Genomic DNA, 17,500 nt, shown 5'->3' on the forward strand with positions numbered 1-17,500 from the left:
ATCGGACCGCAGCTTGATCTCAAGATTGAGCTTCTTGGTAAGATCCAGGATTGCTTCTTCCTTCTCCTGGATCGTCGCCCTGAGATTCGATCCAGACTCCTTTTCTTTATTGTTGCTCTCCTCCAGAGCGGAAAATCGGAGGTGCCAGGCCTCGCCGCTGTCGCAGCCCAGCTTGGTCTGAGCTTCCAGGTTGATAGCGAGGCCCTCAACCTTGTTCTTTAGATATTCCCTCTCTGAATAAAGAACCTTTGCGTTGGACTCGCTCTTGGACCGCAGCTTGATCTCAAGATTTAGCTTCTCAGTAAGATCCAGGATTGCTTCTTCCTTCTCCTGGATCGTCGCCCTGAGATTCCATCCAGACGCCTTTTCTTTCTCGTTGCTCTCCTCCAGAGCGGAAAATCGGAGGTGCCAGGCCTCGCCGCTTTCGCGGACCAGCTTGGTCTGAGTTTCCAGGTTGATGGCGAGGCCCTCAACCTTGTTCTTTAGATGTTCCCTCTCTGAATAAAGAACCTTTGCGTTGGACTCGCTCTCGGACCGCAGCTTGATCTCAAGATTGAGCTTCTCGGTAAGATCCAGGATTGCTTTTTCCTTCTCCGGGATCGGCGCCCTGAGATCCTTCATCTCATTTTGAGCAGAAATTTCTTTTACTTCAACCTGTGCTTCTTTTTTTGGACCATCTTGAGGCTGAGCCTCGTGTCTCTGGGTATCCCCTTGATACATTTGAAGCAAAGATGGGGAAATATCAATATAAATGTGTCGTAAAGATACTTGTGGCGCGCCTCTTAAAGACGATTGTGGGGCGTCTTTATGAAGATGATCGTGGTCTATTAATAATGACTTCGCAGTGAAACACTTTGCTGGTCTTGAAAAGTAAAATAAATCTCCTTTTTGTGTTCTCAGACGTAGATCCTGTCGTACTGCATGCAAGCATGAGCGAAGAGTCAGGAATTGCTTGGAGCAGTTGTACAAATGAGTTTAGGAAAGAGTTGTGCCTTTGAAGCCAAAGTGGGCGGGGCATTCCATCCCCATGGAAACAATAATCACAAAAAAACAAGATGGCGTCCAAAGCAGAGGAAACTGTGTATGTATGTATGTATGTATGTATGTATGTATGTATGTATGTATGTATGTATATATATATATATATATATATATATATATATATATATATATATATACATTTGAATGTGTTTTTTTAATTATTACTATTACATTCTCATTTGAATATTATTACGGTTATTGAGAATACATTAATATTAGTATTCGGACTAATAAATTAGCATTATAAAATGATAAACGTCCTTCCTGTGCGTGTCCTTCTTACCTGAACAAGTCCTCCAGCTGGAATCCTTTCTATCCACGGAGCAGAGAGAGGAAAGCTCTTCGTTTCCTCACTCCCAGTGTTCCCAGTGCTCCCAGCAGCGGAGGGGACGACCTTTCTTCTCTTTAACGGGCTCATGGCTTCCTCATAAAACGTAACGGCAGAGCTGCCAACTTTTCAAAAAACCTCGACCAGAAATACGCGCGGCCGAACAGCTGTGTGGCGGGAGGGCGGGACTTAAGACGATGAGTGACAGTCACGTTTAACGCGTGAGACTCGAGAGCCGATACCTCCGTCTCTCTGCTGCTCGGCCGGCGGTCCCCGGTCGCGCGAGTTTCTCCCGCGACTGTCTGTTTGGGGTGAACAAGATGTCTGTGCAGCGAATAGGTTTACAGATGCGCTCCTTAGCGCCATCTATCGTCGGGGAGTTTGAAAAGTAATGACCGCGCCTGTGATTTATTTTTGTTGCCGTGAGATATTGGTTGTGTGGCGTGTGAGCGTGTGAAAACATGAAAAAGCGAGTGTCACACGGTGAAACCGTGAGAGTTGGTGGCTCTGTTGTCTCGTTAGCTCGTTCTTGTGTTAGCGTTGTCTCGTTAGCTAGTTCTTGTGTTAGCGTTGTCCCTTTTGTGTTATTGTTGTTTTGTTAGCTCATTCTTGTGTTAGCATTGTCTCGTTAGCTCGTTCTTGTGTTAGCGTTGTCTTGTTGACCCTCTTGTGTTAGCATTGTCTTGTTAGCTCATTCTTGTGTTAGCGTTGTCTCGTTAGCTCGTTCTTGTGTTAGCGTTCTCCCTCTTGTGTTAGCCTTGTGGCTTAGTAGTTAGCATGCCTAACTTTCAATCAGAGGGTCGGTGGTTCGAGTCCCGGCTTTGCTAGTCCATGTCGTGGTGTCCTTGAGCAAGACACTTAGTCCTAATTTCTCCCCGTTACTGTGCCTATGGTGTATTGAGCAACAATGTAAGTCGCTTTGGAAAAAAGCGTCAGCTAAATGACATGTAATGTCATGTTAGCTCGTTCTTGTGTTAACGTTGTCTCGTTAGCTCGTTCTTGTGTTAACGTTGTCTCGTTAGCTCGTTCTTGTGTATCTAGTGTCGTGCTGCATTCCTGCCTCCAGGTGATCAAGGCCTCCTCCTGTGAACAGTCAGGCTAGAAGCTGAATCACAATGAAGTGAACGCTTCATGAGCATGGTATTAAAATGAAACCCCGATTGTTCTCAGCCAGGAGTCGAATATCATTCTCACGCAGCCACACTCTCTGCTCATTACAGACGGACTTGAAGTTCCTGATGACTTGAGGTTTTCTCCCCCTTCCAAAGCCCGATTCTGCTGGGATATTTTTACAAGTCCCCACCGACCCATTTCATCAGCCGCCAAAATAGCCGCATTCCTATGAATACATCCCATTTCCATTCTGAGAGGCGGCGGCGGCGGTGATTGACGCGTCCTTGTTCTCTGGTTTACATTAGATGTGAAAATAATTGGCACCTGTATTCTTGCACATGCTCTGAAGCCATGAGGGGGAAGGGGGAGGGGGGGCGCCTGGTTTCAATTCACTCTGGAGCCTGATCCCCTTCCTATCCACTCCAGATGTGGAGGCACGCACACGGATATCTATCCGGAATGGCTGGCAAGATTAATACAGAGTAAAGACGTGTCGTGTCATTATATTCCATCGGTTGCTGACGGGGAGAAACGAGCAGCTCCGCATTGATATTTCCCTCACGGATGCGTAAGCCCGCAATATCAGCTTTAAGATATGTGCTTGCATGTGTCCCTGGATCCTTCATCCTCATCCACTCACATTCCCTCTGGCGATCCCTGTGGCGAGTTATCACGAGGGCGAGCCTTTTGAAGTACATTAAGCATCCAGGATCCCGGCCGGCCCGGCAGATTGGATGTGATCTTGGCGGTTTAGCCGGGTGTGTGATGCCGGGGGAGAGTAATTGCTGGCGTAATTGCACTCTGGGGGGAAAGGTAGAGCGGGAAGGCCTAAATTCATCCTCCCACCATGCCCTCGGGCTGCATGGACAACTGTTGTCCCAGAGCCTGGCCCTTCTTCACACCTTACCACACACAACCACACACACACACACAGTGGCTGGAGGGGGGAGTTCTATGGAAGAGTTGGCGGGTTGAGGAGGTTGGAGGGCGGAGCGGTGTCGGGTGGGGGAGCAGGTGGAGCAGGTCAGAGGAGCCTCTGCTCGGGGCTGAGGAGACAGATGGAGGAGGAGATTAGGAGGAGCCCTGTTGATAAACTAAAAAGGGAGGAGGAGGAGGAGGAGGAGGGGGGAGGGATGAAGACACAGTGAGTGTGTTCCTGCATCAAAAAGCCTCATGAAGACTGGAAGGACTCCCTCCAGGTCGCCGTGCTTCAGTGTTGAGATTTAGGGGTTAAAGGTCAAGCGTGTAGGATTTAGTGTCATCGAGCCGCCACATAAACACTGCTGTTCGACACCTACGGTAGCCTTGGTTTGTCCATCCTGGGCTACTGTAGAAACATGGCGGACTCCATCAAAACGACCCGCTTCCCCGCTACAAAGGGTCAATTCTGAGCTAATAAAAACATAAATACATTTGCATGTGAACGCGTTCCCCCGGTGAGACGTAACTGAAGGCGGCGCAGTGAGAGCCGGGGTGTAAATCCTGAACGCTGGACCCACCAGTGAGCTTCGGCTCAGGTCTCTTTAGTACCTGGCTTCAGTCCCGGGGCCCCGAGGTGAGAACAGCTGACTGTCATCGCTGTGCATGTGTGGCGGGACAGGAGGGCCGAGCTGCGACCCGGTTCCTCACCGCTGAGCCACTGAGCATGTGCAGCAGCCACACCGTCACAGCACGAGTGTGAACAGGACGGGAGCAGGATTATGCTAATTTAAATTAGATTCATTTTCTGACTTTAATGACTCATCTTTGCTCTCTTGTAAAATATTGGATATATTTATACAGGATGAAACAGAAGCACGGTGGTGGGCGGACATCTTTTCTTGGTGTTGAAATGACCTCCTGTGAGTCACGATGCCACCAAACTTCATGTTTCTCAGACTGGCTGAAGGAAGGGTTTAAGATGGAGCGATCGATCACTTCCTGTACCGAGGATTTCTGGCCTGTGACCATGGAAACGCATTCAATTGCACCTGAGTCACGCGGGCGTAATCCTGCGATGTGCCGCCGCGAGGTCACGCCGATTACTGTCAGGCGGAGGACCTGAGGTGGAGGAGGGCAGAAAGAGAAGCAGAGTTCTGTACATTAGGAGAAAGGACTCAGAAGTGTGGCTGAAGACACACACACAAAAACACACACACGTACAGCTTAAGTTTGCAGCTGCAGGTGTGTGTGTGTGTGTGTGTGTGTGTGTGTGTGTGTGTGTGTGTGTGTGTGTGTGTGTGTGCGAGATCAACCGTCAGGTACAAATTGTTTACTGGTGCAGAATCAGAGTCACTCTGTACGTGTGATCTGCTCATCACATGTTGCTCAACCCCTCACCTCCCCTCTTTTACCCCCCCACCCTCACCCACCCACCTTACAGAATATACGACGAGGTGTGTGTGTTGGCAACGGATGAGTGCAGGAGGAGAAGGAGGAAGAGGAGGAAGAGGAGGAGGAGGGGGGGGAGGAGGCTCACAGGGATAGACAGATGCTGAAGGATAAAGACGTGCAGCTGAGATCTATCATCTGCGAGGGTGCGCCGACACCGACCCACATCCTCCTACACACACACACACACACACACACATCCTCCTACACACACACACACACACACACACAGTTCTGTACCACCCTCGGTGTGAATTTCACTCCCACCAGGGTGCATGTTTTCCTCGTCTTCGGTCTTTGTGTTGCCGCCACAGTGTGTGTGTCTGTGTGTGTGTCCTTCCTTCACCTTAACCCTTCACATGCCCACTGTTCACCATGCACTCCCTGTGATTGCCTCTATGTCTGCACTATACATGCTGTGTGTGTGTGTGTGTGTGTGTGTGTGTGTGTGTGTGTGTGTGTGTGTGTGTGTGTGTGTGTGTGTGTGTGTGTGGCCGGTCTGGCAGCTGGAGCAGACTGGAGTCACGGGGGAGAGGATGCGGTTGTGAGGAAGAGTTGAAGGTCGGTGCAGCAGAATGAGGTCAGCGTGAGTAAATAAGCGCTAACACACACTGACGGAGCGGCTGCGTGTGTGTACGCAGCATGCCGATGCGTCGGCACATGCCGTCCTTCATTCTGCATCGTCATGTCGCCCCAGAAGGTGGCGTTGGGTTATCCGGCCCGGCTGCAGGAGGCTCTGCTGAGTCATTGAACAGGACACTTCTCCCCACAGAGCAGAAGGTTTGTTTTTCACACCGGCGTGACCTCTGACCTGCTGTTGTCTCTGATCCGGGCCGCCGTCCTTCGCTACATTTAGCGGCGTCATCGGTGCTGCCAAGGTCACGAGGGGTCAGCGCGGCGGAGACGGCTCCGGCTCTGTTTTTCTTTTCCTTTTTTCCTGTTTCCGTTCCTCCTCTCCTTCCACCTCCATGAAACTCTCCCCGCTGGCATTTGTTTTTCTTGTTTGGATCTCCAAACCTGTAATTACATGTGTTTTTCTCCGCTGAAAGCACGCTGTAATTTTGCATCGCGGAGGAAATGCACTTTAGTGTCTCCTTGCACATCGCCCGCTTCCTGCCCCCGCGAGGTTGCTCGCCCGCTCTGCTGACGGCGCCCTTGAGCAAGACACTAAAGCTTTGCCGCTCACACAGATCTGCCCCCCCCCCCCCTCCATATGCTCTCCTCCATGTCTCACGCTCTCTGGCTGTGCCGGAGCAGCAGGAGGTCTGCATCGTGCGTTGGTTTTGTCTTCCCCTCCCTCTCTCGTTGAGAAGTGAAATATTTTAAGTATTAAAGATATCTCACCCTTTGTTTGTTTGTTTGTGTGTGTGTGTGTGTGTGTGTGTGTGTGTGTGTGTGTGTGCGTGCTTTGTGTGGTGAGCTTTTGCACACGATGAATTCATATCTCATGGCCACTGTTCAGACATTAAAATTGAGAAGTCTGTGAAAAATGATTTACCTGAACATGCAACAGAAATAATGTGTCTTGATTACACACTTACTTCATTAAATAGTTATTTTATTCGATTTTGGGCGTTGGGGGTAAAAAAGACAAAAGGAGACAAACGCACCGTTTAATTCTGAAGGCGCCAATAATTTAGCATTGCACTTAATACTCAATATTTATTTTGGGGATTCTCAAGTGCAGATTTAAATCAACAACCTTTTGCCCACTTCTTTCAAACCGCTCTCCTCCAAATCCATAAGCAGCTGTTTTATTAACTTTAAAGAGGACAAAAACATCTGAGCCTCTCAACCCACGGCTCCAGACGACCGTCCGCCATGTTGTTCTCTCGCGGCGAGCAGACCGAGCTTCTGTCTCGGCCTTAAAGAGACGCTTTAAACACGGAGCGCTTCTTTATTCAGTTTAGTTCCACAGCATCTGAACATGTTCTGCATGGACCTGGACATGAGCACCTGTCCCCTCCAAGTCTCAAAGCCGAGATAGCCCTGTGATGTCACGATGATGTCATCTGTTCCTGCAGAGCTTGAGAAGACATGACAGTGTTTCATCAGAGACCTGTTGAGCAGCGAGGACACTGAACCGGCGTGTCGAGCTGCTGCAGCGCTCCGTCAGGACATCGAGTGTCTCTTTGTGTCTCCATTGTCTTGTATTTCTTTAACTCTGTGGAAACCGATGACATCATCAAGAGTGGGTTTGATGGAGAGAGGAGGCTGAGCTGTGACGCTGAAGGTTTCTGGCCTGGAAGAGACGAGCACCGTGGTGTCATGAAGCGCGTCCACCACATGGGGGCAGCACAGTCTCAGTTTTGACCAACGGCCCCCACATGTACATGTCAGTGTGTGTGTGTGTGTGTGTGTGTGGGGGGGGGGGGGGCCCTAAGTGGGGCCTGTTGCCCAGCTCGTCCTGGACCGCATCAAGCTGAACGGACCACTTCGAAGCGTCGCTGCTGGAAGGGGAGGGGAAGGAGGGGGGGTCGAATCTCACCCTCCCTCCCAGAGAGAGAGTTCTTGTTGTTTAGACTCCTGAGGTGAGTCCAGGGCAGTGATGGTGGTGACATCACCTCTCTCAAGGAAGCGTTTCTTTTGCAGCGACCTCGCAGCGTGAAATCATACTTTTTACTTTTTTACATTTTTTTTAAAAAGATTGTCATAATATCATGAGCTCATGCCGAATATCACCAACTTCATGATCTCTATCTTTTGTCAAGATGAAATACTCCCATAGGGACTCCAGCGTTGCTGTGTGTGTGTGTGTGTGTGTGTGTGTGTGTGTGTGTGTGTGTGTGTGTAATAACCTCCTCACAGAAGTCCAGGTGGATCTCTTCAATGGGCCACATGTGATGCCCGCTGCAGGCGGTGAGGGCGCTCTTGCTCTTCCATCATGGCAGAGAGGAGGGGGGAGGTGTGGGGGGTAGGTGTGTGTGTGTGTGTGTGTGTGTGTGTGTGTGTGTGTGTGTGTGGAGAGGGGGGGGGGGGGGTAAAAGTGCAGAATAGAGCGCCAGGGAGTCCAGAGGTCCGAGGCGGGGGCCCCTGAAACGCAAAGAGGGACTTGATACCCCCCCCCCCCCCCCTCCGCCTTCCCCCCTGGAAAGATTTCGCTCCGTCAGTGCTCAGAGGATGGTGATTGTCCCCCCACCACCACTCATCCACGTCCCCTCCTCCTCCTCTTCCTCCTCCTCCTCCTCCTCCTCTCAAACAGCCAGTCGCTCTGTCAGTGTGCAGTGCGCGTTGTCGGCCAGTCAAACCAGTGCGTCTGGAGCAGAGAGCCGGATGAGATAACGCCGCAGCAGCGCTTTCCTCCGGGCCGAACCCTGCAGACGATGCGCCGCGCCAGATAGCCGGAAATACCCCCAAAGAACCCGGGGACCGACCACCACCACTCGCATCTTCATTTTCTTTCCCTTTTTTTTCCTCTTCTTTTTTTTCGAGCGGTGGAAAAAAATAGAAATCACTTCACAAGTTTCCCGTTGGCCTCTCGTGACACCGTGAGAGCGGAGCGGCTCCTCCAGCCTGGTTCCTCCTCAGTTTGAATCCATCCTCGGACTTCGGATCTTGCATTTTTATATTGTTTTTGTATTCTACGTTTCATCGAATCCGTCCGCTGAAAGGATTTACAACCTGTGCGTCCTCACAAAGGGAGGAGAGTCCGGGTCGCGCTGCGCATCGAGCCCAACATGTCTCGAGGAGGATGGAGCCGCGGACGCCACTGACATCTCCTCCGTTGTAACCCGCGGACAGCTTTCCTTCCTACCGGGACGTACCGACACATCCCCTCCTCCCCAGCCCGGCCTGACATGTCGGAGGGCGGCTCTCCTTTCCAGAGAACAAGGTAATGGGAGAGAAACCACGCGGAGTCGGCGCGGACAACAAGGGAACATTGTTCGGAAGCAGACAATCAGCGCGCACCGAGAGGCGGCACACATAGCTGCTGGCTGCAGGAACCTGTCCACAGGACCGGGTTTGCAAGAAGGAGGAGGACAAAAAACACCGACTAATTGATGGGCAAAGTCATGGGATTGGCAGTGAAATAGTAGCTACAGCAGCGTGGACGCGCACAGCCGCCGTCGCTTTTTTTTTTGGAGAGCCGGACGCGCGGATTGAACAAGTTTCTCCTGCACAATTTTTCAGAGCCAGCTGCTTCTTCTTCTTCTTCTTTTTGTTGTTGTTGTTGTTGGTCGTGGTTCGGTCCAGTCCCATGAGGTCGTGCACTCCTCTCTGACTGCCTCTCTCCTCGGCTGCAGGCGCGCCTCCATTGTTGTGAATCTCCTCGAAGCAGCAAAACACACACAAAAAAACCCACAAAATATATATTTGCCCATCTCTTTTTTTTTCTTAAATGGGGCCGCATGTGCTGGGCGTCAGGGTTGGAATGGCGTGTCGAGGAACTGGGAATAGATTGGGGATCCTGCTGATATTCTTACTGGATTTACTGGCGACGACGGCCAGCAATATGGAGCCCATCTACTGGAACTCCCTGAACGAGAGGTAAGAGCAGCTCTCACCTGCCGGGCTCCTGTTTTGTCACATATACAGATGCTGAACTCACCTGAACACTCACTTCAATGTGAAGAGGAGACTTGGGTTGATGTTGAATGAACGCAAGTAACTCTTAAGTGGCGGACACGTGCAGGAGGTCAGCCTGATGGGCTTTATTTATTATTTGTTTGAAGCCAAGTTCTGCACTTTCCATCTTGTTGTCATGGTCCAACACAAACACACGATGCACTGAGCTGCTCATGTCCCACCGGCTCATGATAGAAGCAGTGTGTGGGATGCCAGAGGTGTGTGTGTGTGTGTGTGTGTGTGTGTGAGAGAGAGAGATGCTCTAATTGCTGTTGCCTGTGACCTTGATGTGAAGTCCAGGCCTCGGCCTGCAGGCCTCTCAAACTCCCGCTCGGCCCCTGTCGCTCATTTGCATCTTTTCTCTCTCTCTTTCCTCTTCCTGTCCCCGGGAGGAAGGTGTCGGGCATTAGCCGAGGAAATGTCATTTTTTTTAGAAACACCTCTCGGCCTGTCCGAGGCCCTAACGACCGACTCCACTTTTCTAACACCTCGGCTAATTTCCCAGTGTCTGAAAGGAGGGGGAGGAGGAGGAGGAGGAGGAAGGAGGGGGGATAACAAGGCAGCCTCTATGTTTGGAGTTTTTCCTCCTCTCAGAGACACCAGGCTTTAATTCTGTAGCTTTGACATACATGTTGTGTACCTCGTCTTGATAAATAAGCGCAGGCAAGCCGCCTCGGGGCGACAATGTCCTGCTCCCATTCCTCCAACATGACTCACTTTTTAATGCCAACAGAAGAGAAAAAAAGAAGCTACAAAAGCAAATCCAGACCCACCGGCGCGCTGCAGCCTACCAAGCCGAGCCATTCCCAGCTCACACACATGCCAGGGGGCTTTCTTCTTTTTGAGGAGTGTAACAGGTTTTAACGCGCCGGAGGCCTCGGCCTGCCGGTTGCTGCACAGATGTGGCGCTGCGTGGGCCCCCCGCGGTGGAGCCGGCCACGGGGCCCTTAATGAGGCTTCTTGTGTGTGTCGGCGGAGAGGCGGACGCGCGAGGTCGGCTCTCGGCGAGCAGCCGGCCGCTCGGCCCTTTGAGGCCTCGCAGGTGATGCACGGCGCTGTCTCCTAATGGAGTCCGGTGGCGGGTGGGTGTCAGGGCTCAGTGGGTGAGGGGGGGCGGCGGCGGCGGTGCAATTAGAGGGGCGGCGGCTCCGACGGCGGCCTCCGCAGTCATTCCCACAGATTTGCTCACTCATATATTCAAAATACAAAGCCTATTGTATACTATGGAGCTTATTCGCGAGGCTTACTATTCATAGTTAATCAGCTTAGTCATTCCTCCAGTTTATTTTCTTGGCCCTCTTTTTCTTTTCTTTTTTCCCTTCTCTTTACGCACTTCCATGTTTCTTGTTTCTCCCCGGCGAGAGCGGCAGACTGCTTTGCTTTCGGCCGCCTGCGGGTGGAAAAAGGTTTTTGGCCTCGGGCTGAAACGTGCAGAGATGCTCGGCCGAGTCGTGCGCGTCCTCCAGAAGGTTGACGACTCAGCGTCCTGAGAACACGCCGCGGCGTCCTGAGAACACGCCTCTCGCGAGCTCTTGTGAGGCGTCACGCCGGCGGGTTCACATCAAACGGAGCGTCACGTTGTTCACCTCTCGACCTCTGCTGGTCGCTCTGCTTTGAAGTCCAGACCGTCCACCTGCAGCCTCCTCCTCTCCTTTCCTCTCCTCCTTTCCTCCTTTCCTCCCACCTCTCACCCTCCTTTCCGGTCCTGCGAGCAATCTCCAGCTCTCTCGTCTTCTTTCTTATTATTTTTCCTCCTCGTGATGCTTTGATTCCAACACCCCCCTCCATCTTCTTCTTCTTCTTCTTCTTCTTCTTCTTCTTCTTCTTCTTCTTCTTCTTCTTCTTCTTCTTCTTCTTCTTCTTCTTCTCCTCCCTCCTCCTCCTCCTCCCTGTCACTTTCCGTCTGTCTCTATCTCCAGACGTAGCAAATTGGAAACATGTGTCACATCCAGCGACTAATTATAGCGCTGCAGCGGCCGCCGCCGGACCCCGAGACGTGTTAGGAGTGACAGAGGTGAGGAGGAGGAGGAGGAGGAAGAGGACACGCTTTGCCTCAGACTGGTGCTACCTCATCACCTCCCTGAACACATAATAATAATAATAATAATAATAATAACTAGAAACGGTCACGCCGGCGTGAGCTGCAATAAAATAATCGTATTGAAACGCTCGCGGGCGCCGAGCGCCGCATCCACCCTTTTATTGACCGCTCCGTCCGCTGAAATTACTCCGGCCCGCCGGAAAGAAAAGAGACAGCGGTGCTCAGGGAGGCATGTAAAGGGAGGGGGGGGGGGGGGGGAGGAGGGGGAGGCGAGAAGGCGGGGGGAGGAGGGGCGGGGCACAGGGGGAGGCGAGGAGCGCCTAACCCTGAGTAAATCAATAGCAGTTAAGTCTCAAGTGCCAATACAGGTTCTGCTTGAGGAAGAGAGAACTGAACCAGAAGGATCACCTTGGGAAGTACTCCACACACACACACACACACACACACACACACACACACACACACACACACACACACACACACACACACACACACACACACACGAGACATACATTACCCTTATCTCAGCATCTCCTATTATCGGCCTTACACGGCGCCCTAATGAAAGATCGAATCTTACATCACTGCTCTCTCACACACACACACACACACACACACACACACACACACACACGTGGGGATCAAAGAGGTCACACTAGTGGTGGACAAACACAAACATACACACACACTCACACACACACAGACACACACACAGGAAAAGAATGCAAGTAGAAGTGCGTCTGTGGTTTCGGTCTCTCCTCTGATCATGGGATATGGAGTTTTGTAGCTTTTGGCCCTTTTGCAAGGTTGTCTGTCCTCCTCCTCCTTCTCCTCCTCCTCCTCCTCCTCCTCCTCCTCCTCCTCCTCCTCCTCCTCCTCCTCCTCTCCACACACCCCAGTAAAAGCCAGTAGATTATTGTAAACGGCTGCTGAGGGTGGGCGTCTCCTCCGCTCGGCGCTCGCGGTGACTTGTAATACAACTATTCCCCCTAAGATCCACATTAATATTTAATCCCTCACACCCCCTCCTCCCTCCCCCCTCTCCCACACACACACACACACACACACACACACTCTCCCGTTCCTCAATAATTCATTAATCGCCGGCTAATTGGCGCCGGATAAAAGACTAGCTAACTGGGCTAAGTGTTTCAACTCCAAGAAAAAAGAGGAAATCAGTGGAGAAGAATCCTTAAAAAAGAAAAATCACTGGAAATCTTTGTGCGACCGAGTGGAGTCAGTGTTAGTGGGTCAAACAGGGTGTCGTATCAAAGGTGCACCCCCCCCCCTCCCTCCATCAGCTGCACCCGTGGGTGCCGTCCCGTCGTGCATGACGCAGCCCGCCGGCGTCTGTGTGGATGAGGAAGCGGAGCAGAAGCCTACACGCATCCTCAGGCGCAACGATTAGAGAATATCCACTGGGTAGCTTTTATTTTATTTCAAGAGCGAGGGAGTGTGTAAAAACAAGAGGAAGGAATGTAGTGGAGGGGAGAGGCAGAGGGGGAGGAATCACGTCGCTCCCTCTCCCCTTCTCCCCTTCTCTCCTTCTCCCCTTCTCTCCTTCTCTCCTTCTCTCCTTCTCCCTCGCTGCAAGGAAGGAAAAGAAAAGAGAGGAGTGTGCGTGAGTTTACGAGCTGCGAGCAACAGGAGCTGTGAAAAGAGGTTTCAGCTGATGTGGCAGAATGGAAAGGCCAGGAGGGGGAGGGGGGAGAGGGGGGAGAAAAAGGGAGGGGGGGGGGGGGGGAGAAAGGGGAGAAAGGGGGAGGTAAATGTGGCCAGAGGCTGGAACCCTTTTCTTTCTTTCTTTGGGCATTGCAGCACATGGACACACAGGTATGCAGACAGACGGGGAAGCATCCACATGCAGGAACAGGATCTATGGCATGTACACACACACACACACACACACACACACACACACACACACACACACACACACACACACACACACACACACACGCGTAAAACAGACTCAAGGGGCTCGACCTCCCCTCCCATTGATGTCGGACACGTGTAAAGAGTGTGTGGACCTGATGTATCTTCTTTGTCGCAATAAACACACACACACACACACACACACACACACACACACACACACACACACACACACACACACACACACAGGAGAGAGGTGAGGGAATTGGCAGGCGTCACGGACTGTTGTTCCACTCGGAATTCATTCATTATTTCATCACTCGATTATAACTCCGCTTGGCAGGACCAGGCGCACGTTCATCAACATCATAACAGCCGCAAAGCGCCGTTGTAAATATGCCGGGGTTAGCTAAAGAACTCATTTGCCCCCCCCCCCCCCCCATCCTCCCCCGGGGGCTTTTGGAGTGACTTTGGGATTCTGGTAATTGTTAAAAGTGCTGATGATGAGGACGAAGGAGATTAAGAGCGCGCGGCTTCACAGTGTTGGAACACAAGCGGACAACAAGCGGCAACTTTGCGAACGCACACGCGCTCACAAGGGCGGCGGCGGCACCGCCATGCCGGCCTGCAGGAGGGGGGAGGAGGGGGGAGGAGGAGGGGGGAGGAGGGGTCACATGTGTCCCAGCATCACTGGGCAGGTTGCCCGGGGCGGCTGAACCCGGAGCCCCTCAGCGGAGCCAGACAGCACACACACAGACACACACACTGGCCCCTCATTAGCTTGCTTCACAGCACACCCGGCCTAAGCAGGATCATCCAATCCTCCTGGCAGCGTTTGGACTCGGCCAGGTCAACCCTCCCCTCTCCTCCCCCCCTCCTTCTCCTCCCCCTCATCCTCCCCCCCGGTGGGACGAGGCGAGCGGCAGTGAAAGTGTGTGTGGACTTTATGGGCCAGACGGGAGCGCAATGCAGAGACGACCTCTGTCTCGCTGCTCATCACCTCCTCTGTCCTCTCTTTTACTCGCAGCGCTTTTTCTTTTCCCTCCTCTTCATCCTCCTCTTCATCCTCCTCCTCTTCCTCCTCCTCCTCCTCGGCATCACGAGACGCTCCACAGCGTCGGGTCGGGCGGCTTTTTCAGCAGCTATAGCGCATTCCAGATCAACAGCACAGCAGCAGGAAGGAGTTGACGTGTGTGTGTGTGTGTGTGTGTGTGTGTGTGTGTGTGTGTGTGTGACAGAGGATGTGCCGGCATGTGTGTGTCTGTGCCATGAATACTAAATGGTGTGTTAGGATCTCCAGGCTCTCTAAGCCCTTCTGATGTGTGCCATGTGCATAAAAAGTCTCTTTATTTTGTCTGCAATTGACTCATAAATCCTCGTTTTCTCGCCAAAACCTTCCATTTTAATAAGTTTCTTTCCCCCCCTCCACAACCTGTTCTCAATAAAAAAATCTTGATTGTTTCAAGTATTTTCCACGATTCTGTAGAAACTGTCTGGATCTCCGAGCAGCGACCTGCGTTATCCTCACGTCTCAACATGTGGAACCTTCTGGAGCGCCGCTGGCTTCCCACTGAAAGCCCGATAACATTTAGTTTTTCTTCATCTCGTCTTTGAAGGAAAAAAGGATTTTAAGACTCTTATAAAGGCAGTTTTCCCACTGGAAACACACACACACACACACACACACACACACACACACACACACACACACACACAAACACACAACTGGCTTTTGCCTTCAGTGGGAAAAGCTGCCGGTTCACATGAGGAAGTCTCAGGTACTGGACTAAGAGTCTTAGACTAGTTTGTGTTGCTGTGTGTTGATCCTCTTCACACCTGCCTCCCTTTAAGCAACGTGAAGGTGCGGTCCACCTTTGCATAGCCCGACACATGCTCACACACAACCTGCAACATGCAAAAGATGCAAAAAACATGCAAAAGACAAATGTCTGGTCCTCGGCGGCCGGCGGTTCACTCCAGTTTTTGGGCCTTCTGGCGCCTCGTCCCTCTCCTCAGCACCGAGCGCTCCGTCTCTCTCTCCTCGTCTCTCTGACATGTTTTTGTAACTGAACGCCAGAGAGAGAAAGAAAGAGAGAGAGTCTCCACAAGAGAGACAAATTGCCGCTGGACAGCTGCGTCTCGTCACAGCTGAAGCTTTGGCAAACGTCTCCGGGCCGACATGAGCAAGAGGGCAGCGATGGAGAGGGGCGGGGCGTCGGCGGGGTGAGACGAGGGGAGAGGGAGGAGGGAGGAGGTCGGGGAAGGCGACGGAGAGCTTGAAAGAAGACGTCGGGGGGGCGGAGGAGGGGAGGCGGGTCGTTCAGAGAGAGACGGATGGTTTGACGGCGGTATTGGCCGATGTGCCGCGGCCCAGACAGCGAGGGTGACGGATGAGCTGCAGGTCAGCGCCGCGACGAGCCGCTTCCTGCTCGCGTACGGCCGAGCCGGCCCCTCGTTCCTCATCGCTGACACGTCCCATAATATTTATCCCTGTGAAGTCCGGCATGAAACCTGGTAAGCCTTAAAGGAATTCACTCACTCCTCCGTGGGCAGAATGGGCTCTTTGATGGCGTCGGCGTGGAGCGCTTCAGGAGACGGGCAGCTGTTCCCCCCGCTCTGTATTTACTGCAGCTCACGCCATGAGACGCCGCAAACACCCACTTTGTGCTTCGACTTCACACGCGGCATCCTGCGCGACGAAGCGATGCCAAGCGCCCCGCGGCAGAACAATGTGCTGATGGACTTAATTTGCCAAAAGCAAAATCAATTGCGTTTAAAGAAGAAAGCCGCAGTGTTCCACTGTATAATCGATATCTTAAGTTCATTGCACTCCAGGATGAAGCGTTGTAATTTACCACCTTTCATATCGTAGGAGAGCGCTGTGTGTGTGTGTGTGTGTGTGTGTGTGTGTGTGTGTGAGGGGTAATACAGCGATTGCAAGACGTCCAAGTATTTCTTGTGCAAGAGTCTTATTCAAAAGTCAACTTTGATGGGCTCCATCGAGGCGGCAGTCAAACGGGCCTCTGCGGCGTCTTTGATGCGTTTCGTGCCGCTGAGTCTCGGCGTCCTTCGCTCTTTGATTGCAGCAGAACGCACTCCCAGTGACCCCACGCTCCTCCGGATGCGTTTTCCTTCTGTTGTGCTCCGTTTGTAGCCGAGGTGGAACGCAGTCGCACAGAGTCATGTCAGGAATGACAAGAAATGTGTCGTCCAAAAGGACAAAATGGAGCTGGAAATGCCCAAACGCTGCTTTTCTTCTTCTCCTCTCCTGGTCCTGGCATCGTGGTCACAGGTGGCGTTCCCCTTTAAGTACTTTACATTCAGATGTTTTGAGCAGCTGCTTCCAGGAGAGATGTTTCGGAAACACACCAAGCCGCAAAGAAAGTAAACATACATGGATCAGCAGAGCAGCTGACGACACAACACGGCTCATGTATTTGGTCAGAGGGGGCGGAGCCTCTGCTGCAGACGCTCTGGCTCTTGTGTGGGAGTCCTGCTCCTCCAAAAGCATCTTTGGGACAGTCTTCACAATGTGTGAGAGATGATCCTCGAGCTAAGAGGCTTCGATTTGGACCCCCCCCCCCTCAAACAACCCGTCATCTTGAAACTTCTAAGCGAGCGCATGCGTCGCCTCATACGAGCTTCTCCACCTCCCATGTTTTGTGATGTCATCCACCTCCAACGCCCAGCGCCTTGATTATCTTCCCGGGCTTCACGCTTTCTTCTCTTTTGATGCTTACATATGTGTGTGTGTGTGTGTGTGTGTGTGAACATATGCATAGTTCTAATTAGGAGGTAAAAGACCATTCGGTCCATCTGGCTTTGGCATTAGTCGTTGTTTCAGCCTGTGGGGAACGTGACCTTGGCGAGCGGCGCGGGGGAAAATAATTCTGCTCCATTTTCCTGCGTTCTGCATTGAACATAACTATAAGTGAGAGTGACGTTAAAAACGAATGAATACATGAAAGATTGAGACGTATGCTTCATTCTTGGATGCAGGCAGTTTGGGCTTCATGGCGTCAGCTGGGATTTATATGATGTTATATTATATTTTAGCCTCAAACATTTCCCTCTCGCGTTGATCCTCTTAAAGCAACAGTTCCACATCTCAGGCTAGATGCTAACAGGTAGCATCGTGAAGTAGCATGGGAGTCGCTATCTTCGCT

General features: G+C 51.9%; 4 protein-coding genes across 5 annotated transcripts in view; 2 read left to right on the plus strand and 2 right to left on the minus strand.

Annotated features, from left to right (window-relative positions):
- Positions 1-1,036, minus strand: part of LOC137791966 (myosin heavy chain, clone 203-like) — a 3,275-nt gene extending 2,239 nt beyond the window's left edge. For both annotated transcript variants that reach the window (XM_068587193.1, XM_068587191.1), the window contains exon 1: positions 1-1,036. This exon is cut by the window's left edge and continues 1,072 nt beyond it. In XM_068587193.1, the coding sequence (XP_068443294.1) occupies positions 1-720 (720 nt within the window). In that variant the 5' untranslated portion in view covers positions 721-1,036.
- Positions 1-1,535, minus strand: part of LOC137792618 (beta-alanine-activating enzyme-like) — a 6,468-nt gene extending 4,933 nt beyond the window's left edge. The window contains exon 1 of the mRNA XM_068588359.1: positions 1,325-1,535. Within this exon, the coding sequence (XP_068444460.1) occupies positions 1,325-1,459 (135 nt within the window). The 5' untranslated portion in view covers positions 1,460-1,535. The remainder of the gene's footprint in view (positions 1-1,324) is intronic.
- Positions 1-17,500, plus strand: part of wrap53 (WD repeat containing, antisense to TP53) — a 361,447-nt gene that overhangs the window by 39,215 nt on the left and 304,732 nt on the right. The window lies entirely within an intron of this gene.
- Positions 8,092-17,500, plus strand: part of efnb3b (ephrin-B3b) — a 73,916-nt gene continuing 64,507 nt past the window's right edge. Inside the window, exon 1 of the mRNA XM_068587958.1 lies at positions 8,092-9,340. Coding sequence (XP_068444059.1) covers positions 9,192-9,340 — 149 coding nt within the window. The 5' untranslated portion in view covers positions 8,092-9,191. The remainder of the gene's footprint in view (positions 9,341-17,500) is intronic.

Source organism: Clinocottus analis, unplaced genomic scaffold, assembly GCF_023055335.1.
Source record: "Clinocottus analis isolate CAN_PGR_092001 unplaced genomic scaffold, fCliAna1.0.p SCAF_21, whole genome shotgun sequence".
Classification (NCBI taxonomy): Eukaryota; Metazoa; Chordata; class Actinopteri; order Perciformes; family Cottidae; genus Clinocottus; species Clinocottus analis.